This window comes from Leptonychotes weddellii, chromosome 5, assembly GCF_054177405.1.
Source record: "Leptonychotes weddellii isolate Sample4059 chromosome 5, ASM5417740v2, whole genome shotgun sequence".
NCBI lineage: Eukaryota > Metazoa > Chordata > Mammalia > Carnivora > Phocidae > Leptonychotes > Leptonychotes weddellii.
The window spans coordinates 4,267,110-4,287,135 of NC_138373.1; the positions used below are offsets into that span (position 1 = coordinate 4,267,110).

The 20,026-nt window shown below is 44.4% G+C and overlaps 1 protein-coding gene across 2 annotated transcripts; it reads left to right on the plus strand.

Annotated features, from left to right (window-relative positions):
- The first annotated feature begins 626 nt into the window (after window positions 1-626).
- Window positions 627-19,161, plus strand: KDELR2 (KDEL endoplasmic reticulum protein retention receptor 2). 2 transcript variants are annotated; one of them, XM_081819283.1, is made up of 5 exons: window positions 634-836; window positions 10,483-10,583; window positions 14,293-14,451; window positions 15,429-15,681; window positions 17,062-19,161. In XM_081819283.1, exons 1-5 carry the CDS (start codon window positions 746-748, stop codon window positions 17,094-17,096), a joined length of 639 nt encoding a protein of 212 aa, XP_081675409.1. In that variant the 5' UTR covers window positions 634-745; the 3' UTR covers window positions 17,097-19,161. The 2 variants fall into 2 exon arrangements, with proteins under 2 accessions (XP_081675410.1, XP_081675409.1); XM_081819284.1 differs by lacking the exon at window positions 15,429-15,681 and having other exon boundaries at window positions 627-836.
- Window positions 19,162-20,026: the final 865 nt, after the last annotated feature.

Here is a 20,026-nt window from a genome sequence, read left to right on the forward strand (position 1 = left end):
TCCCAGGACCCCGGATCATGCCTCAAGCCGAAGGCTGACGCTTAACCCTCTGAGCCACCCAGGCGCCCCCCACCCCACGTTTTCAATCTGCACTGGGTTCCGCAAATTATGCAGCGGATCCAGTTTGTCAGCTTTGTTCTGCTTGTAATTTCTTGTGATTTCTTTTCTCATCCTACAGAAATGTTCACTTTTCCACCAAATTTTGCACTCTTAAAGAGAGTCCCCAGGATGGTAAAAGCTTCAAGCTCCCCCCGCCCCACAGAAGCCGCATCCTCCCGGGCACCCCCAATAACGACCTTATTTTGACCGAACCCGCCGCGGATTAATGTTTATTTTCCTCTTACACTTTTTCATCCAGTAAGCCTGCAGAGCGCTTAGGATCAGTGGGAGGGGGGGAAAAATCCCTCACAAGGGAGTGTCATTTCAAAAACTTAAAGGAAATCGCTGGCACCCGAGCGAGGCCGGAAACCGGCAGAGGGAAGTTCGCGAGGGGTCGGGGTCCTGGGGAGGGAGCCCCTGTGCGGGCGCTTCGGGACGGGCCTGCGCTGGGCGCGTCCCCTTTAAGGGGCGGGGCCTGGCAGCGGCTCCCCCCCCCCGCTCCCAGACTGCCCCGCGCGCGCCGGCAGTTCGGCCACGTCCCTGGCCACGTCGCGCCCGCTCTCGCCATCTTCGCCGCTTCCTCTCGGGGGCCGCCGCCGCCGCCTGAGCTGCCGAGCCCCGGGCCGCCGCGCCGACCGCCGCCGCCATGAACATCTTCCGGCTGACGGGGGACCTATCCCACCTGGCGGCCATCGTCATCCTGCTGCTGAAGATCTGGAAGACGCGCTCCTGCGCCGGTGAGCGGCGGGCCAGGTCCCGGACAGGCTCGGGCGCCAGGCCGGGTCGCCCCGAGGAGCCGCCGACCTCGGCCGCCCCACGGCCCGCGGGCCTGCGGCGCCCGACACACCCCCTCGCCTGGCCCGGCAGGGGATCGGCCCTGGCGGGGGGTACCCTGCGGCCACTCGGGGTGGGCGCCCAGGCCAGGCAGGGTGTCGCGGCTCTGGGCCCCGCTCGGCTCTGGGTCGGCCCCCGGACTTGAGCTGTCGGGGCGGGGGAGGCGCCAGCCAGACTGCGCGGGGCCCCATTCTGTCTGAAAAGTTTGGATGGGGCGGGGGCCGGGGGGGAGTCCGGCCGGTTTGCCCCCTCGGCCCTCGGCTCTGATGGGCGCAGCTCCGCGCGCCTGGGCGCCTGGGCGGCGGGTCGGGAGGTGCGGGGAGCCCGCGAATCAATGGGACTGGAGGGAGGAGGATGGGCAGGAGCGCGGCCCGCTCGGCCTGACGTGGCAGCCAGGCCAGCCCGGGAGGTGGAGCGGGCTCGGGGAAGTCACCCCGCTCCCTACCCTGCCCCTTCGAGGGCTGGCCTTTAGGTTAGGGTGTCGGGTCAGACTTGACCCTAGAGTTCTGTGGGCTTCACCCCAGCTCTGGGATCCAGGATCTCGCCTGCCACGGGGATGGGGGGGTGGGGGTGTGTGTGTGTGTGTCTGTGTGTGTGTGGGGGGGTGTGTGTGTAGGTCCCTAAATGAATTTCTTGGGGACCGTCAGTGCTGCTTTGAGAAACGAGCTAGTTTGTCGAACTCTAAGTGTCTCCATCTGATAACGGGTTCTCTTAAACCTGCGGCGCCGGGTACCGCCGAGGTCTCGTGTGGTCTCCTGTAATTCCTCGCTCCACGTCACCAGTGAGTTGGCGACTCCCGCCTCTGGAGTACGCATTTCATGCATGCATTGCTGGGAGGCAGTGGGACAAATCTTTCCCAGATAAAAGCTGTGAAGTTTTACATTTCATTAACCCTAAAAGCTTCAGAGGGGCACATTTTTAAATGATTTCTTGAAATGCAGTGTCTTCTTTAAACTTCTTTTTGATGCCATGGCCTCAGTGAAATAACTTTTGAATTCAAGAGCTCAGTTTTTGCACAGGCAGTAAAAGATCCCATTTCCCTGATCAGTTTCTAAAGATTTCCATATCTAGGGTAGCACCCCACATCACTGACTGCTGTCTTCAGGACTCACCTGTCTCCCCAGAACATACCTGAGATCGAGGAAGTAAGCAAAAACAAGAGACCTTTGAGCAGTCAAAATGGATGTTACAAAGTCCATGTACTGAAACCAGTGTTGTCTGGCTTGGAGGTGATCTCTCATTTTGTACATATTCTGAGAGATTCAGTTGTAAGATTTACAATTATAGCAAAGTAACTGCAGCAATTGTGATAGCTGACAATTAAGCACGTGCTGTGTACTAGTTGGCGCACTAAATGCTTTATATAGCTTTTTCCACCTAGTCTTTAAAATGACCTTAAGAGCTAGGTGCTGTTGTCCCCATTCTGTGGAGGAGGGAACTGAGCCTTAAGGGAGGTGAGGAAATTAATGGTAGAGCCAGGCTTGAAACACAAGCAAACTCACAGTTAAGGATTTTGAATCAGTATCTGTCTATTTTGGCCTAAGTAATTTTAGTTTAAACTCTGATGCCAGACCAGTAGTTTAGGTCATCTTTTCATTGCACTCAGGAAATCTGTCACGCCCCCCCCCTGCTTTATTGAGATATAATTGACATTATACATTGTATTAGTTTCAGGTATGCAACATAATGATTTGATATATGTATATATTGTGAAATGATCACCATAAGTTTAGTTAACATCCATCACCACACATAGTTAACCATTTTTTTCTTGTGATGAGAACTTTAAAGATCTGTTCTCTTACCAACTTTCAACTATGCAATACGGTGTTATTGACTGTAGTCATCGTGCTGTACATGACATCCCCAGGACTTATTTTATAACTGGAAGTGTGTACCTTTTGACTACCTTTACCCATTTCAGCCACCCCTCACTCAGAAAATGTTACTTTTATCTTGATTTTTGCTCCAAAATTTTTCTATGAGTCTCTTAGTTTTCTTTCGTGTATTTCTCAGAATCCCGTTCTCTGTCAAGTCCTTAAGTATTGAAGCTTGCTGTCTCTTAAACACATACCTAAATTAAGATGTTGGGGAGAAGCTAGTATACCTCCACGTATAGAATTCTTAAGGAAACCTTGAGTAATATGGAGAAAGTGAGAGGGTTTGCTATTTTGTTTGTTTTTTAATATTCACTATCTTCATTTGCGAGATTTAAGAGCATTTAGGAAAATAGAAAATACTTCAGCCAAGATAATAAGGAAGATAAGTAGTTAAGTTCTTGTGTATTTGTCAAGTCTTCCTACAGTTAACCTGAAGTTATAGGACATTATTAAACTATTCTCTTTGTCAGACTGAAGATCATTTTAGTTTTTATACATGAGATTTCCTGGCCTTTTAAAAATCAAAATCACCGAGATCATTTATTCAGAATTAAATGCTAAATTTGATTGGCTGCTTTGTTTTTCCATTCTAAATTATGAAAGTTGTTTAGAGGCTTTTGAAAGAGAATTTGATATGAGTTTCTCAAATAACTGGAATAAGAGACTTGTACGTTCAGGTTGTGTTTCTCACTTTGACAGTACTGGTATTGGGGTTCATTTTAGGATTTGGGCACCTGTTTTGAACATGCCTGCAGCCAGAACCATGGGGCTTTTTTCCCTTAGAGTAAGGGATGAGACAGGTTAGTGAGGAAGCTGGAGATTCTGTTTTCCTGACCATCTAATTTGAGAATGACCACCTTAAAGGGCCTGTTTTAAAGTGAGGGTAGGGGAGCTGATCTTGGTTTAGCTCTCTGTCTTTGTCTGCTATTGTCATTACAAAGGGGTGCCCAAATGAAGTGTGACTTTCTCATATCCCTGAACTATCGTTGCAGCTGGATCCACAGTACACTCAAGTTATCACTTTATCCTTGTCCTCTACACTGACCTGGATAGCCTTGGGAGAACAAGCCTTGGTTTGTAGATGAAGAACTTCTTATCAACATTTTTCTGTAGGCTGGCTGATAGTTATTAATAGTGCTGTATCTGTTGTGCTTACATTACTAGTGGAGTGCTTTTGAGATCCATGACTCCCAGCCGCCCTCTCCTAGTCTCTCCCCTCCTCCCCCATCTATTGCTTTGATTGTTGTTAGCTGTTATGTTGGTTTTGTTGTAGACTTTTTATCCTTCCATACATGACAGGAACATCCAGTGTCCCCTGCTTTTCTCATAATTGGACAGTTATAATTTTGAATACAAAAAACTCCTCTTTTATTGTGGTCATTGAGTACTTCAGGAAGCTATTGTATCACATTCCCAGCTCCCTCTTTGTAGCAGCTGTCCCCTCTGTTCTTTTGAGTGCCAGTCTTTTGACTAATCATTGTTCCCAAACATCTATTGACCAGGGCGCCTGGGTGGCTCAGTCATTAAGCTTCTGCCTTCAGCTCAGGTCATGGTCCCAGGGTCCTGGGATCGAGCCCACATCGGGCTCCCTGCTCGGCGGGAAGCCTGCCTCTCCCTCTCCCACTCCCCCTGCTTGTGTTCCCTCTCTTGCTGTGTCTCTCTCTGTCAAATAAATAAATAAAATCTTAAAAAAAAAAATCTGTTGACCACCCATTGAGTGCAAGGTACTGGGGACACAATTTAGAACAGCAGCTTATAGCTATCAAAGTCTCTGCTTTCAAGAAAGTTGCAATTTACTTGAAATAATAAGACATATATAAAAAGATAAAAATAAAGGGTATTAAAAATAAAGGGTATTAAATGCAGGCAGTAAATCCTGTGGATGTGAAGTGGCTAGAAGGATTCCAGGGAAGGCTCCCATGACTTCCCAGCAAGGTGTAGGTAAGACCTCTGTGAAGAAAAGTCTGAAACTTTGTTAATGGACATAGAAGATGACCTGAATGTATTTTCGTAACCGTGGTTCTGAATAGGACCAGATAGGCTGGTAAGGAGGCAAGATGATTCATCTCCCCAAATTTACTTACCGATTCAGAATATCATCAAAGTTAAAAGACAATAAGCTGAGAGAAATAATCTGCAATATATCTAAGTGACAAAAAGCTAACATACATAATAAAATAATCCTACAAATAAAAAGGATAGAAAAATGGGCAAAGTTGGCAGTTCACAGAAGAATAACAGGAGGCCCATTAAGCGTGAAAGAATGCCCAGCCGCATTAACAGTTAGGAACTTGGACAGTAAAACAGCAATGCATACCATCATTTCCTCACTGGGTGAGAAAAGTAAGGGGTTTATAACATGTAACATAGGCAAGGGTGTGAAAGGCCATTCTCATTTGGTGTTAGTGAATACGAAAATTGGCACAGCCTTTCTAGAGGAAATCTGACTGCTTATCAAAACTTAAAGTTGATGTTCATATATTTATACCAGTGACTGTAAGGAATCTGAACTGCAGAAATTGCCGTATGTGTAAATAAGCTATAGGTATAAAGATGTTCCTTGTACCTAAATAACTATAAAACACTGTTTATAGATAAAAAGATGTTCACGTAGTATTCATAAAAAAGTTGTAAACAACCCAAATGTCCGTTAATGGAGCGGTTGTGCAGATGAGGTATGGTTACACTATGGAACACTGTGCAGCCATTAACAAGAAGGAGCTAAAAGTATTAACAGGGGAAGAGAAATCTGAGAGGTTAAGATAAAAAAACAAATTGTAGGGGCACCTGGGTGGCTCAGCTGGTTAAGCATCTGCCTTTGGCTCAGAACATGATCCCAGAGTCCTGGGATCGAGCCCTACAACAGGCTCTCTGCTCAGCAGGAGGCTTGCTTCTCCCTCTCCCTCTGCTGCTCCCCCTGCTTGTGCTCTCTCTCTCTCTCTCAAATAAATAAGATCTTTAAAAAAAAAAAAGCAAATTGTAAAGCAGAAGATTCTGTGGCCCCACTTTAAGGGGCAACCATATATGTAGGTACCTATACAAACACATATATAGAAAGGAGCTTTTATTTTTATTTTTTAAAGATTTTATTCATTTGAGACAGGGATACAGAGAGAGAGCATGAGCAGGGAGAGAGGCAGAGGGAGATGGAGAAGCAGGCTCCCTGCTGAGCCAGGAGCCCGATGTGGGGCTCGATGTGGGGCTCGATGTGAGGCTCGATCCCAGGACCCTGGAATCATGACCTGAGCCAAAGGCAGATGTTTAACCATCTGAGCCACCCAGGCGCCCCATAAAGGAGCTTTTAAAAAGCCTGGAAAGTTGCATTTAAAATGGAGGTGGGAGGGATGTTAAAAGGTCCTTTTGTTTTTATTCCTTATATTTTAGCCCAGTTGGAATTTTTAATTAAATAGCATGGATTTCTTTGAAAACAAGAAAAAACAACAAAACAGGACATAGTGAGAGCTGTCATTTATCAAGCATTTGCAACGTGACAGGTATAATATAAAGCACTTTTTCTTTAGCAGTCCCACAAAGTTGTCATAATTTGTCCCCATTTGAGAGATGCAGAAAGTGAGGTTGGGGGTGGGGCGCAATGTATGTTATGGGCCCAGGCTTACCCTGGGTGTTCAGGGGCTGAGCTTAAACCCAGTCTGTCTGGCTTCAGAGGCTCTTTTTCCCTAGGTCACAAGAGTTGTGTTACGAGTCAGTTCCTGACTATTCGGCTGCTGGTTCCAGGGAAAGTTAATGGCCTTGAGGAGAGTATCCACATCCTTAGAGACAATGGGTTGGAGCATGGTGCCTGGGGCCCTTGTTGAATGCTGCCTTGTTGACAGTGCAGACTGTCCTGGTGGTCTAACCTACGGGACTTGGTTGCAGCTCAGCTGTTAACCAGAACAAAAATAATTCATGGAAAGCTTTTCTGTTTGGTCAAGGGTTCTGTTCTGTAAACCACTGGGAATATAAGAAATGCAACTTTTAACCTGCAGCATAATTTAGAGTAATATACACTGTAGGGTATAGTTGTAGGGTTTTATTAAACCTAACTTGGCCCACTGTAAAAGATAGGAATGGTGTTAGGTTTAATGACTGATTTCCATTTAATGTGTCATACTCCTTAATATGGATATTTGGTGCATTTGGTATTGGGATGGCCATTTCAGAAACATTTAGAATGAGTATTCTTGAGAGCTTGTTACCTGCCAGCCTTCACATGCTTTGGTCCCAAACAGGGAGAAAGTGACTGTGGGAGCCCCTCAGGCTTTCAGGAGGTTCTCTCCCTGGAAGGAGATTCCTGCCCCTGCCCTCTCTGTCTTCAGCTGGGATCTCTGCCATCTTGTGAAGACTGGAAAATTTTTCTGTCTTAAAGGAAGAAGCTGCTACTTCCTAATCAGGATCCCAGTCCAGGAACAATAGGGTAGAACTGTATGAGCACACTTAGATTTCCAGCATGGCAGTTCCTGCATGGATTCTGCACCATGAGACAAGCTGCAGGCCACACACTGCCTGACTCTCGCTCTTCTCCTGCTCAGGGGCTCTCCCACCCTCTGGTCGGCAGTAAATTAGGGCAGAGCCCACAGAACATCGCCTATTGACAGTTACAGAGACACAGTATGACTTAGAAACTTCTTGGAAATGTTATCCCAAAATACCACAAAATGAGAATTTACGCCATGACATGAAAATAAAATGAATTCTGTCTCTTTTTGACCATTTGTTCATTCATTCGGCAGATATTTTCTTAGCCCTGCTGCATGTCAGGCCCAGTGCTGAGCACAGAGAATACAAAATGGATAAGACATGAGCCCAACCTTTGGAGATCTCAGTGTCTATTGGGGAAGAGGGAAGACAGGCAACCGGATAATTGCAGTGTATGTTGTAAGATCATAATAGGAGCTGGGGCAGCAGCTGGTGGGAAGTAGTTTCCATTATGTATTTGCTGAATGATAAACAGTACCAAGGGAGGGTGTCTTCAAAGACGACTTACCAGAGGAAGTGGTATGTGAGTTGGGTCTCAAAGGGAGTGGTGAAATTGATATGATAGCCCTGGATTTTTAATATAGGGATGCCGAAAATGAGGAAAAATCGCAAATCTATCTGGCTTCCAAAGTTCCATTAGAATAAACCCTTTATAACAAATTTGCCTTTTTGTACCCTATAATTTTTTAATTTAAAATATTGGAAAGAACCAGATGGGAAAGGAACTGGGAATTTCTCTCTCAAAGCTTCAACCAATATCAAATGTGAGTTGCATGCTCCCTATCCTTTTCCCCTTCATCGCGTCTTCTCTTTCTCCCATGTCTCTGTGTGAATGGCAACCTCATTGTTCTCCTTTGGAACATTGATCTCTGATAAGAAAATAAGTTCCCCATTACTGGGGAAAACTGAAAGGAGCAGACTGTCTGTATCTCCACCTTTGACCCTTGAAATTGGTTACTACTGATGTATCCAGAAGGAGTCAACTTTTTCTTCAGGTTCTGTTTAGGTATTTTTGTGAATAGACTAGAACTGCAATTATTCATATGTAGAAAGTAACATTCTTGTATCCAGGCTTTTTTTTAGTTTCAACAACCTGCAGAATTGTGTTATAAAATATCATTTAAAAACAATGTAATTTTCACATTCCATAGGAGCATTGCCAGTAATTTGGTGCAGCAACATTTCTTTAAAATGCATGCTTACTGAAATGTTTAATGGTGTGAAGTTTGCAACGTAGAGGAAGGTGGGTGGGTTCTGATGTGTAGTAGGATTCAGTTTCCTTCATGAATTTGCTCAATCTTCATCTGAAACCCATAGTTCACATCCTTTGTCACATAAATATTTGGCCGAATTTAGATGTCAGAAAAGCTGAGTGCACATGCTACGTGACCATCGACACTTCGCAGCTGATCTCCACGTGCCGCAACAGTGCTCTGGAGGTGGACTGGTGGTTGGAGGTGGGAGCAGATTTAAGGTGTTTTTTTGTTTTTGTTTTTGTTTTTTAAAGACTGCTGCTTTTGAGGACTGACTATAGTAGTAGGTTCCACCCTCTTGTTGCCATGGCATCCAGAGCAACATTTTTATGGCTGTGTGAAGAATCTAAGACATGGAATTTTTTTTTTTTTTAAAGATTTTATTTATTTATTTGAGAGAAAGCACATGAGAAGGGGGAGGGTCAGAGGGAGAAGCAGACTCCCCGCTGAGCAGGGAGCCCGATGCGGGACTCGATCCCGGGACTCCAGGATCATGACCTGAGCTGAAGGCAGTCGCTTAACCAACTGAGCCACCCAGGCGCCCAAGACATGGAATTTTTAAAAATCTTAACATGTCCAGGAAATGCTGCCCTCACAAAATAAGTTGCCTTGGGAGGCCATACCACTGTTCCAGGGTGGTACGCTCAGACTCTTCCCTGTAGCAGTGTTCCTCTCTGGGTTCCTCATCTCCTTAATCAGATTAGATCCCAAGGCCATGAAGGATTTGTCACCATGAGATACACTGTTTTAAAGTAGAAAGAAAGATGCTGAAGGTAGCAGACAAGTTACAACAATAGGTACCAGCAGAACTAGTGAAATTATTCTTGCCTGAAGCATATATTTGAAAAATACAGTGTTCGGGCGCCTGGGTGGCTCAGTTGGTTGGGTGACTGCCTTCGGCTCAGGTCATGATCCTGGAGTCCCAGGATCGAGTCCCGCATCGGGCTCCCTGCTCGGCAGGGAGTCTGCTTCTCCCTCTGACCCTCCCCCCTCTCATGCTCTCTCTATCTCATTCTCTCTCAAATGAATAAATAAAAATTAAAAAAAAAAAGATTCGAAAAATACAGTGTTCAGGGCCACTTGGGTGGCTCAGTCGGTGAAGCGTTCCAACTCGGTTCAGGTCAGGATGGTGTGGTGAGATTGAGCCCTGTGTCAGGGCGGAGTCGGCTTGGTCCTTCTCCCTCTGCTCCTCCCCCACCTGCACTCTCTCTTTCTCTCAAATCAATAAGTAAAATCTCTTCAAAAAAAGAAAAATACTCACTTGAACAGAACATCCTGGTACAGTGGCGCTGGAATGATTCAGGCACTTTCCCATCGTCAGCCAGCAGGGTAAGACTGCAGAGGTAGAGCCTCCCTGAAGGAGCATGTTCAGGAGTGTTGAGTGAAAGGAAAACTACGGCTGCTCGCATTTATGGAGTCGTCGCAGACATCAGCCTTTGACCCTGGAGCCCACTTTCCGTATCTGCGCTTGCTGCAGTATTCTCTGCGGGAAGCGTTCAGCTTCTCTAAGACAGGCTTTTCTTTTTTTTTTTTTTTTTTGTTTGTTTGTTTTTTTATTTTATTTTTTTTTATTCTTATGTTAATCCCCATACATTACATCATTAGTTCTAGATGAAGTGTTCCATGATTCATTGTTCGTGCACAACACCCAGTGCTCCATGCAGAACGTGCCCTCCTCAATACCCACCACCAGGCCAACCCATCCTCCTACCCCCCTCCCCTCTAGAACCCTCAGTTTGTTTTTCAGAGTCCATCATCTCTCATGGTTCGTCCACCTCTCCGATTTCCCCCGCTTCATTCCTCCCCTCCCGCTACCTTCTTCTTCTTTTTTTTTTCCTTAACATATCTTGCATTATTTGTCTCAGAGGTACAGATCTGAGATTCAACAGTCCTGCACAATTAAGACAGGCTTTTCTAATATGTTCCTTTTGTTTCTTCAGGTATTTCTGGAAAAAGCCAGCTTCTCTTTGCACTGGTCTTCACAACTCGTTACCTGGATCTTTTCACTTCATTTATTTCACTATATAATACATCTATGAAGGTATGGTATGGCATCCAATGGAATGCATTTTATCCATAATTCACAGGCCTATGGAAACTATTAAGTTTGTGTCAGCTGTGTACTTAGACATCTTCTAGAATAATGTCTAAACATGCTGTTCTCGACCTAAGCACTTTTAGACCACCTTGTACATAGACGTGGGAAGAGCATTATCATTAAGCACATTTTCTGTTTCAGAGGAGTATCTGTTTAATTAAAGTGCTGTGCAGTTAGAGATTTTTTAATCTTAAATTCCTTGAGTATGATAAACTTCTAAAGCTCTTGATAACCCTGCAAGAAAGAGGGATAACTATTATGTTTTCAAGCAGTGCGAAATTACAGACTCCCTGGGAAACCCAGCAGGTTGGTTCAGAAGGAGGAATGAAAGCCAGGACTCCTCGCTGCAGTACCTCGTTTTGCTGTTGTGGGAGGGATTATGTGTAGGCTTCTACTTCTTTTCTTTCTTTTCCTGCTAACTCCATGTTCCATGAACTTCTTTGTGTGCCATCTTTATTACTCTTTCCATGCCTAAATAACATCTGTACCATAATTCGTTTAATGTGTTTCTAAAACCTTTTAACTTGTCCTAAGCATTAGTATCCATGGCTTTGGTGTCCTATTTTTTCTGAATCCACATGAAAACAAATGTGTAATGATTAAAATGCAGGATGTTTGTGTACCACCTTACATCTTGCGGACCACTGGGGGCGCATGCTCCCTGCTTGCCAAGGCCTCGGTTTCGCACCATCATTGAACTTAGACTTACTGAGCACCCACAGTGCCGGGCACTTCCCTCGGTCTGAGGACAGGGCCGAAAACGAGCAGAAGTCTTAGTGTCTGGTTGGGGAGAGTAGACGGATCATCCCAATACTCCGTGAATGACGGCAGTTTGTGATGGGTGCTGTGAAGGAGTATGGGGCTCTCAGGGTGTGCAGTAGGAGTCTCATTTCTTTCATTCATTCGTTCTACATAGCTTACTGAGCACCTGCATGCGGGGCAGTGTTGTGGGCACAGCTGAGGAAGTCATGTTTAACCTGAAGCCTATTGGTGTGGTACTTAAAAAGCATTTTTTATAAGCACAGGTCAGAGTAGACAAAGCCATATTTGGGCCTGTAGTCTTTACTAAGAAACAAATTTGAGTTACCTATAATCATTTCATTCTTCATCGCTAAGTGACCGGAGCCTCGTATTCAGGAAATAATTAGCTTACTTAAAATGGGTAGGTCCCGGGGCGCCTGGGTGGTTCAGTCGTTAAGCGTCTGCCTTTGGCTCAGGTCATGATCCCGGGGTCCTGGGATCGAGCCCCGCATCGGGCTCCCTGCTCAGCGGGAAGCCTGCTTCTCCCTCTCCCACTCCCCCTGCTTGTGTTCCCTCTCTCGCTGTGTCTCTCTCTCTCAAATAAATAAATAAAATCTTTAAAAAAAAAAAAAAAAGGGTAGGTCCCTGCTTGTTGTCCAGGCAAGTTAAAACTGCAGGTTATTACAAGCATGTGAGCAAGAATCCCCTCAGGATCCTTGGCTTTCAGAAGATCCTTGCTTGGTTCTAGTTCCCAAGCATGTCCTGAACATCAGAGGAGTGAGAGCCAAGTTTTATGTGCTCATTGCTTTGACTATAAATGCCAGGCACAGGCGAGGGGAGAAAAGCAGCTGCTTACCTCCGTGGCTGCCTAAGCCTTTAGGGACAGAATCTTGGCTGGCCATGTTCCGGGCGCTGGGGAGGGACCCTCCCAGCTACCACATGCCTTGGCCAGATGTTCTGCTGGAGGAGACTCTGTGTATAAATGTATGTGTTTTGTTGTTACATGTAGATTTATATGTTATCTTATTCATATACATGTATACATATATTTGTATGTGGAGAGAACTCTAACAATATAAGATACTAATCTTGATTTTTTTTTTTTTTTTGGTAGTTTGGTTTATGGGTAAGACCAACAATTTTAATAGCTTGTCAACTATTTATTTGCAAGTATAACTTCATGATGAGGTGCCAGGGATAGTTTAGTGTCTTTGTTTTGTTTTTAAGCATATGAGGACTTGATGATTGCTCTCATTTTCTTAATAAGCCTAGATGTTTTCCTATAAGTTTCATAAGGTGGTTTTCCTGAGGAGTAGTACTGGGTATCCCAACTGATACCCCACTTGTTTCCATTCAGAGGCTAAACCTCCCCTTTGGTTCTTGGGCCTAAAATTCTGCATTTTGAAAATTGCTATAATTTCAGAATAACAGACTTTTCCTTTGGGTTACATGACTATATGGTGTTTGACCTTTTGAATGTGAAAGAACGTAACTCGACTGTAAGCCTTTGAACAGCTGTGCTCCTATGTGAGCTCCCTTGTAAGCTTTGACAAGTTATCCCTTCCTTTTGGTTTTGCTTTTGGTATGCTATCAGACAGAATTTCATAGAAGTGATCTGAATGTTCTGTGTTAAAGTAACACAATGTAAGTAAAAATGATCATAAAGTTAAATGTGGGCTACATTGTATCTTCTCTTTAGAAAAGCACTAGCTAGGGGTGCCTGGGTGGGGCTCAGTCAGTTAAGCCTCCAAGTCTTGGTTTCAGCTCAGGTCATAATCTCATGGATCATGGGATTCAGCTCCCCGCTTGATGGGGAGTCTGCTTGAGATTCTCTCCTTCTGCCCCTCCCCTCACTCTCTCTCTCTCTCTCACTGTCTCTCTCAAATGAGTAAATACATCTTAAAAAAGAAAGAAAGAAAGAAAAGAAAGGCACTAGCTAAGAAATAGCCTCATGCTGGAGGGAGGCGCACTGGTGTGGAACTGCGCCCCGTAGGCTGCTATCTAATGGTTTAAAGTGAGATTACAAATACTCTTTGGAGGGGGTTGGGAGGGATGGGGTGGCTGGGGGATGGACATTGGGGAGGGTATGTGCTATGCTGAGCACTGTGAGTTGCGTAAGACTGATGAATCACAGACCTGTACCCCTGAAACAAATAATACATTATATGTAATTTTAAAAAACGCATTCTTTGGCAGTTTCTTCTAAAGTTAAAGGTACACTTTTAACATATGATCCAGCAATCCCATTCCCAGGTATTGACCCAAGAGAAATGAAAAGTTAGGCTCCTACAAATGCCTGTATATAACTGTTCATAGTAGCTTTATCTATTGTCCTCCAAGCTGGCAACAGCCCACCTGTCCTGAAGGTAGTGTGTGGAGGAACAACTGTGCTGCACCCAGACAGTGAACTGCTCCTCGGCAGTAAAGAGGAACCAGTTGTTAATGCACACAGCAACATGGTTGGATCGAGAACGCATTATGGTACTTAAAAGAAGCCAGTCTTGGGGGACATACTATATGATTCCATTTATTTGGTGTTCTGGAAAAGGCAAAAACTGCAGGGACCAAGAATACATCAGTTATCAAAAAAAAAAAAAAAAAGGGAAGAAGACTAGATCAGTTATCGCCAGACTTTGGGCCTGGGGGAAGGGCTTGACTACAAAGGGCAGCATGAAGGAGGTTTTTTGGGGGGTTACATGATAGGACTATCCTGTGTCTTGATTGTGGTGGTGGTTATATGACTAGTAGATCTATATACCCCCCAGAAGTTAACTTCATTGTATTTAAGTTTCAAAATAAAGAAGCTAAGGGAAAAAATCTTGCTTTTGTGAGCAAATGGATGATGTAGAAAGGCAAGGGAGTTGGAGCCCTTGTAAAGTATGGATGACCTGTGCTTTTCTTCTGTCCTTAGCTCATCTACATTGCCTGTTCCTATGCCACGGTGTACTTGATCTACATGAAATTTAAGGCAACCTACGACGGAAATCATGATACCTTCCGAGTGGAGTTTCTGGTGGTCCCTGTGGGAGGCCTCTCCTTTCTAGTCAATCATGATTTCTCTCCTCTGGAGGTTAGTTAAGAGGTTATTTAGGGAAACAGACATGTTTGCAGATAGTGTGGGTGGTTCTGGCTTGTTTGTTTGATTTGGCAAGCTTCGGGCGCAGCATACACCATTTGGCGTAAATAAATCACAGACAGGAATTAAACCGCCAGGTATTTGCCGGATTCTTCTCTAGAGAATAAACCAGGCTTCCATGGTAGCAAAAAGACAGTGCCTTGCCCGTCCAAGTGCTTGAGGAACACAGTTCTTCACGTAAGGGTGTTGCACTTTGATACTGTGTGCAAATCCCCTAAGCAGTGTTGCTACGCTGGGTGTGTTGAGGAAAAGTGGTTTGCATGGTGCCCTGCACTCCACAGAGCCCTGCCTCGCCCTTCCCTTAACGTCCTGGGGAAGCTGCTGCTCGTGGATTCAGAACACTCCCAGGGCTACGTGCAAGGCCTTCTGTCGTCCACGTGAATCAAGTTGGGCAGAGTGTTTACGTAATTACAATTCTCGTTACTTACCCCTTTGATTTAACCACACCAAGAAAGTCCAAAGAGTAAGAAACATGGTGAAAATACTGAGATAGTCCGTGAAGGAGACCAGCTGGTAAGGAAAAGCAGCAGTGGGAGAGTAGAAGGCCCCGGCTGTCGGCCTCGTGCACCGTGGCGGAGAGCGCCCTAGATTCGGAGTGGGACAAGCTTACCTGGGAGAAACACATATGTAGATTCACAGCAAATTGTACCAGGAAGGAGATGCTGGAGAGATGGGTAATGAAAATTCACAGAGGCAGAGGTGTGTGGGTTACCCAGCTTGTCATTGGGAATGTCGTGCCTCTTCAATGTAGCTCAAGTTTCTGAGATTTATTCCATTGCCGAGCTACTCTGGTTTGTCCTCCGATGCCTAGACTCCTCACTCTTTGTGCTGCTCCCCAGTAAAGCGGGAGTATTTCCTGTGAACTCAGGTGGGTACTGGGTGCTGACTGAAGCCTGTGGTTTCTCTTACAGATTTTGTGGACCTTCTCCATCTACCTGGAATCAGTGGCTATCCTTCCTCAGCTCTTCATGATCAGCAAGACAGGGGAGGCGGAGACCATCACCACCCACTACCTGTTCTTCTTGGGCCTCTACCGCGCTCTCTATCTTGTCAACTGGATCTGGCGCTTCTACTTCGAGGGCTTCTTTGACCTCATTGCTGTGGTGGCCGGCGTTGTCCAGACTATTCTCTACTGTGACTTCTTCTACCTGTACATTACAAAAGGTACCACGGGCTGCCTTCTCCCTGCTTTGTTCCTACAGCTGTGTGTTTTTAGGAGCTCCCTGCTCCTAATCTGGCACTAGCTCATCAAGCACAACTGGTTTCAGAAAAACATTTTAATGACTGTCAAAAATCTGGGTCAGGGTTTTCAGCCTTTTTCTTTTCTGTGGCTTTATTGTTTTTCTATAATAACATGTTTTTAGTGTAAGAAATTTAATCAGCTTTTATAATTCTGAAAACAATCACCTGAAACCCTACCACTCAGAGATGATCATAGTTAATGTTTCGATAAGTGTAATTCCAGATATGTCTATGCATATGCACAGATACACGAGTTAAGCTATACGTGCTGTTCTATACATAATTTGTTCCCCCTCCCCTCACATTTTTTCAAGTCAGGAGATAGAAATCTCCATAGTTTTCAGTAGACAGAGAATGTTTCATTATGTGTATTACCATAATTGACTTACTCAGCCCCCTGTTCATGGGTATTCAGGCTGTTACTGATTTGCTGCTATTAAAATCCAGTGCATGGGGTGTCTGGGTGGCTCAGTCGGTTAAGCGTCCAGCTCTTGATTTCGGCTCAGGTCATGATCTCAGGGTCATAAGATTGAGCCCCACGTCGGGCTCCACACTGAGCATGGAGCCTGCTTAAGATTCCCTCTGCCCCCACCCCCCAGCTCGCACATTCTCTCTCTCTCTCTCAAAAAAACAAAAACAAAAACTGCTTAAATCAGTATCCTTGTATATGTATATTTTCACATTTATGTGAGTATAGGACATGCGAACATCACAAAAATCTGATGAAAACTGTGGTGTTTGTTCAAAAAAAAAAAAAAAGCATATTAATGCATGTGCACACAAATGTATGCATATAGTTTTAGGGGATTCAGGAACCCCTGAAACCCAACCATAGACTTAGGCCAAGAACCCTTGGTATACATTATAATGCCTTATGGTGGAATTGCTGGCTACAGGGACATATGTATCTTCTCTTTTTTAACGTCCAAAATTTCATAGACCTCTGTACATATTAACAGTTATATTTTACTATATGTTGATTAGGGGAGAAAGTAATGAGAAGAAAATGCTGTTGTGAATTTAGTGACAATTTCAGTCGAATTTGTGTTTCTTAAATTCAGTTGCTGTGACATCAAGGAACATGAAGAAAATTCAAATATGTGTGTGTGACATACTCATAGTTCAGGGGGTTTGTTTATTGACACCAAAATCCAATGACTCGTGATGCCAAAGGCTTGTTTCCTTGTACCTTATTCTGTGCTGTCTTAAGTGTGACAGACCTCTAGGAACAGGAAGAAAGAAACGATAAGCTTGTCAATACCAGTAACCTTTTGTTTTCTCTTCCTCTCTCTCAAATTCTAGTACTCAAGGGAAAGAAGCTCAGTCTGCCAGCGTAAGTGCCAAAGACCATCTCCAGCCTCTGTCCTTCAGGGTGCTCGGACAGAATTCTTACCACAGCAAAGGCACAAGATGCGTGATGCGGAAAATCAGAAACTTAACTCTTTTGTTGCAAATAGTCATCAGTGGCTCTGTAAGAACCCAGAGGAAAAGAACCAGAAGGTTTCTGTTTAATGCATCTTGCCTTATCTTTTTTTATTACTATGTACAAAGATTTTTTTACACGAAGAAACTTAATGCTGTATTAATAAATTCAGTGTGTAGCTTCAATTGGGGTAGTTCCAAAAGTGAAGATTTTGTGAGGAATAAGTGCAAACTTTTTTTTTTTTAATTCTTTGAAACTGTTGATTCTTGGTGTCTGCAGTGAAATTGTACTCCTTGACAGTTGGTAGATTGTATATTCTTCCATCTATCAAACTTGCATTCCACTATATTTATTTTTTGCCAAAAGATGAGTTCTATTTGTTTGAAATCTGAGACACTATGTTCAATTTGATCTATCTTTGTTCAAATCTCTTCCCACCTAATGTGGAAATCCTCCCTTGGACATCACAACACTACATGTAAGGCTGGTAAGGATGACTCACAAGCTTATGGTTTTCATTACCAAAATTTTTGGATTCTGAATGTAGATGGAGTCTCGTTCAAGAGTCACCAAAGGTGCCTGCCCCCCTCTCCCGCTAAGAAGAGTGAGTTTGAGACTGTCCCAAGGGTGTCAGAGAACTCAGTGGGCAGGGGCTCTGGGCTGCTTGCCATCTAAATGTGGGATGTGAGGGACATTTAATGATTATGTTGGATCTAGGACTATGCTCCTCTGAGGAATGGAATACAAGTTAGTCACCTATCACTTTAATTTACAGTTCCAAAAGCTTACTACAACCATGTCCGTGCTCAGAATCAAATGGTTTTTCATATCACTTTTGGGTAGTAAAATGATTTACAGTTTTTTTCTTAATTGGCAGCACCAATTGCCATTCCTTACACTCTTTGATTTTGTTTTTGTTTTTGTTTTTTGTTTTGTTTTTACTGAGCTCTTGCATGATTTATCTTGTGTTACAATCCTAAATAAACATTTTATTAAATGTAGAATAAATTGTCCTTTTTTTGTGAATTAGGCTTTTGGAACATCCTATGTCAGGATGATTTTTTCATTTTTCAGTTGGCAATAAAAGCTCCATATAGGGCCGCAAGCATTTATTGTCCACAAATTAATCTAAAACTTTCTGTATTTTGAGGGAAAATTGGAATTTTTCCTCCTGATTTTGCCATTTTATTGATTTGCTACATTTTTTTGATTTGTGCAAAAGCATATGACTTTGTTTTTACGTGATGCACCATAAATGTTAAAGTGTTGAATACTAACTGCTTACTACAAGAAGGATGTAGTATTTTTGCTTGCTGCATTACAATATCTTGTGGAAGAAGGGAGCTAGATGGGTTTTATTTTTATCTAGTGTGTCTCTTAACATCTTTCTAAATTGGCAGTGTGACTGCATAGTTGAACCTCTTGTCTTGATCTCTCTTTTCGTTGCGTCCCGTCCCATTGCCCCCCCAACCCCGCCACCGCCCTGCCTCATGGTTGTCCTTTTGTGTATCTGTATCTTCCCAGCATTCTAGTCTTGGTTGAGTTTCTGTTTTCATCCTCCTTGGAAGATTCTGAGAGCGTGGAGGAAGGGTGGGAAATCTCGGTATAGTGGAGCAGACTGCTGCCCACACTGGGGGCGGGGTGGGGGGCTCACACTGTTTCTGTGCATGTAAATTACACAAAAGCTGGGATCACTGTGGGAGAGCACAATGCAGACAAGGATCTGGGACCTTAGCAGGCTGCCTGACTTTGGAAGTATCAGTGTCTTCTCTAGTCATTCTGCCCATGTAAAAGTGAGACTGGCTAAGATGTTACCCCCATTTTGCCCCCAACCAGGATGACATCTTAATAAATAGGGTGGCTGAGTGGGAGTGCGGGACTGGGGCAGCGTCCTCACACACATAGGAAACAAAGACCTTGTATGATGCACTGTTTCAAAGTTCCTTTCACTTCTCCAATAAAGGTTATCAGGTAATTAATACTTTTTTATCCAGCTGTTTTATTCGTGTGAATTTTTTTAAATGAAAGCATGAGGAGAAATAAAGTTCTACTAAGTGGGCTAAGTTGGCTGCTTACAGACACCAATCCATTCCCCATCCAGTTCAATCACAGTGTCAGAATAATGTTTCCTGCTTCCTTACAAGCTGGTTGAGAGAGGAGTAGGTAGAGAAATAGGCAAGGGGGGACGAAAAGGTTGCAGGTGGAAGGGAGAAGATCCAGCCCAGCCTTTCCAAAGACACCACTAGGTTGGACGACTTCGTGGAAAGGTCAAGCAAAGATTTCGTTTCAATAGAAATCATGAGTGGTCGGTGGGAACCCTGAGTAAGGAAAGCACAAGCTTTGGGGTCACTCCTCACACTCTAGCTCCGTGACCCTGGTTTAACATGAGTCTCCATCTCAGTTTCCTGCAGAGACTCCTGCCACAGGAGTTTTGTGAGGTGTGAATGAGCCCATGTTAGTGAAGCTCAAATTAGAGCTTGATGCACACACATTAAGTGCTCGGCACCGGTGTGACCCCTTTTCCCCTCCCTTTGTGCTTAGTTTGGGACAGTTGCCTCAGAAGCTGGCTGGAAACCACTTCTGGCAGGAGACCCTGTGACCTACTTGATGATATTTGTGAATTTTGCCCTTGTTGGGAGAGCAAGGCATCCGTAGACATTGATGGCTAAGTACCTACCCCAAACCACCTGAGTGACGTCTACTGAGGGCTGATTGGACTGGGGCTCCAGGTGGGGTTTTCCTGTGTGCTTCGCCCTCTAGTGATCGAATATGGAAATAGCAAGGAACCCACACTGCTCAGTACCCGCCGCACTCTGACCCCTCTGAGCTAGCCCCTTTGTTGTA

Bases quoted from the DNA above. Each gene is read 5' to 3' on its own strand.
- KDELR2 (XM_081819283.1), top strand. From the start codon at position 746: ATGAACATCTTCCGGCTGACGGGGGACCTATCCCACCTGGCGGCCATC. The intron at 14,452-15,428 runs GTTAGTTAAGAG...TTTCTCTTACAG, and splicing joins ATGATTTCTCTCCTCTGGAG to ATTTTGTGGACCTTCTCCAT. The intron at 15,682-17,061 runs GTACCACGGGCT...CTCAAATTCTAG, and splicing joins CTACCTGTACATTACAAAAG to TACTCAAGGGAAAGAAGCTC.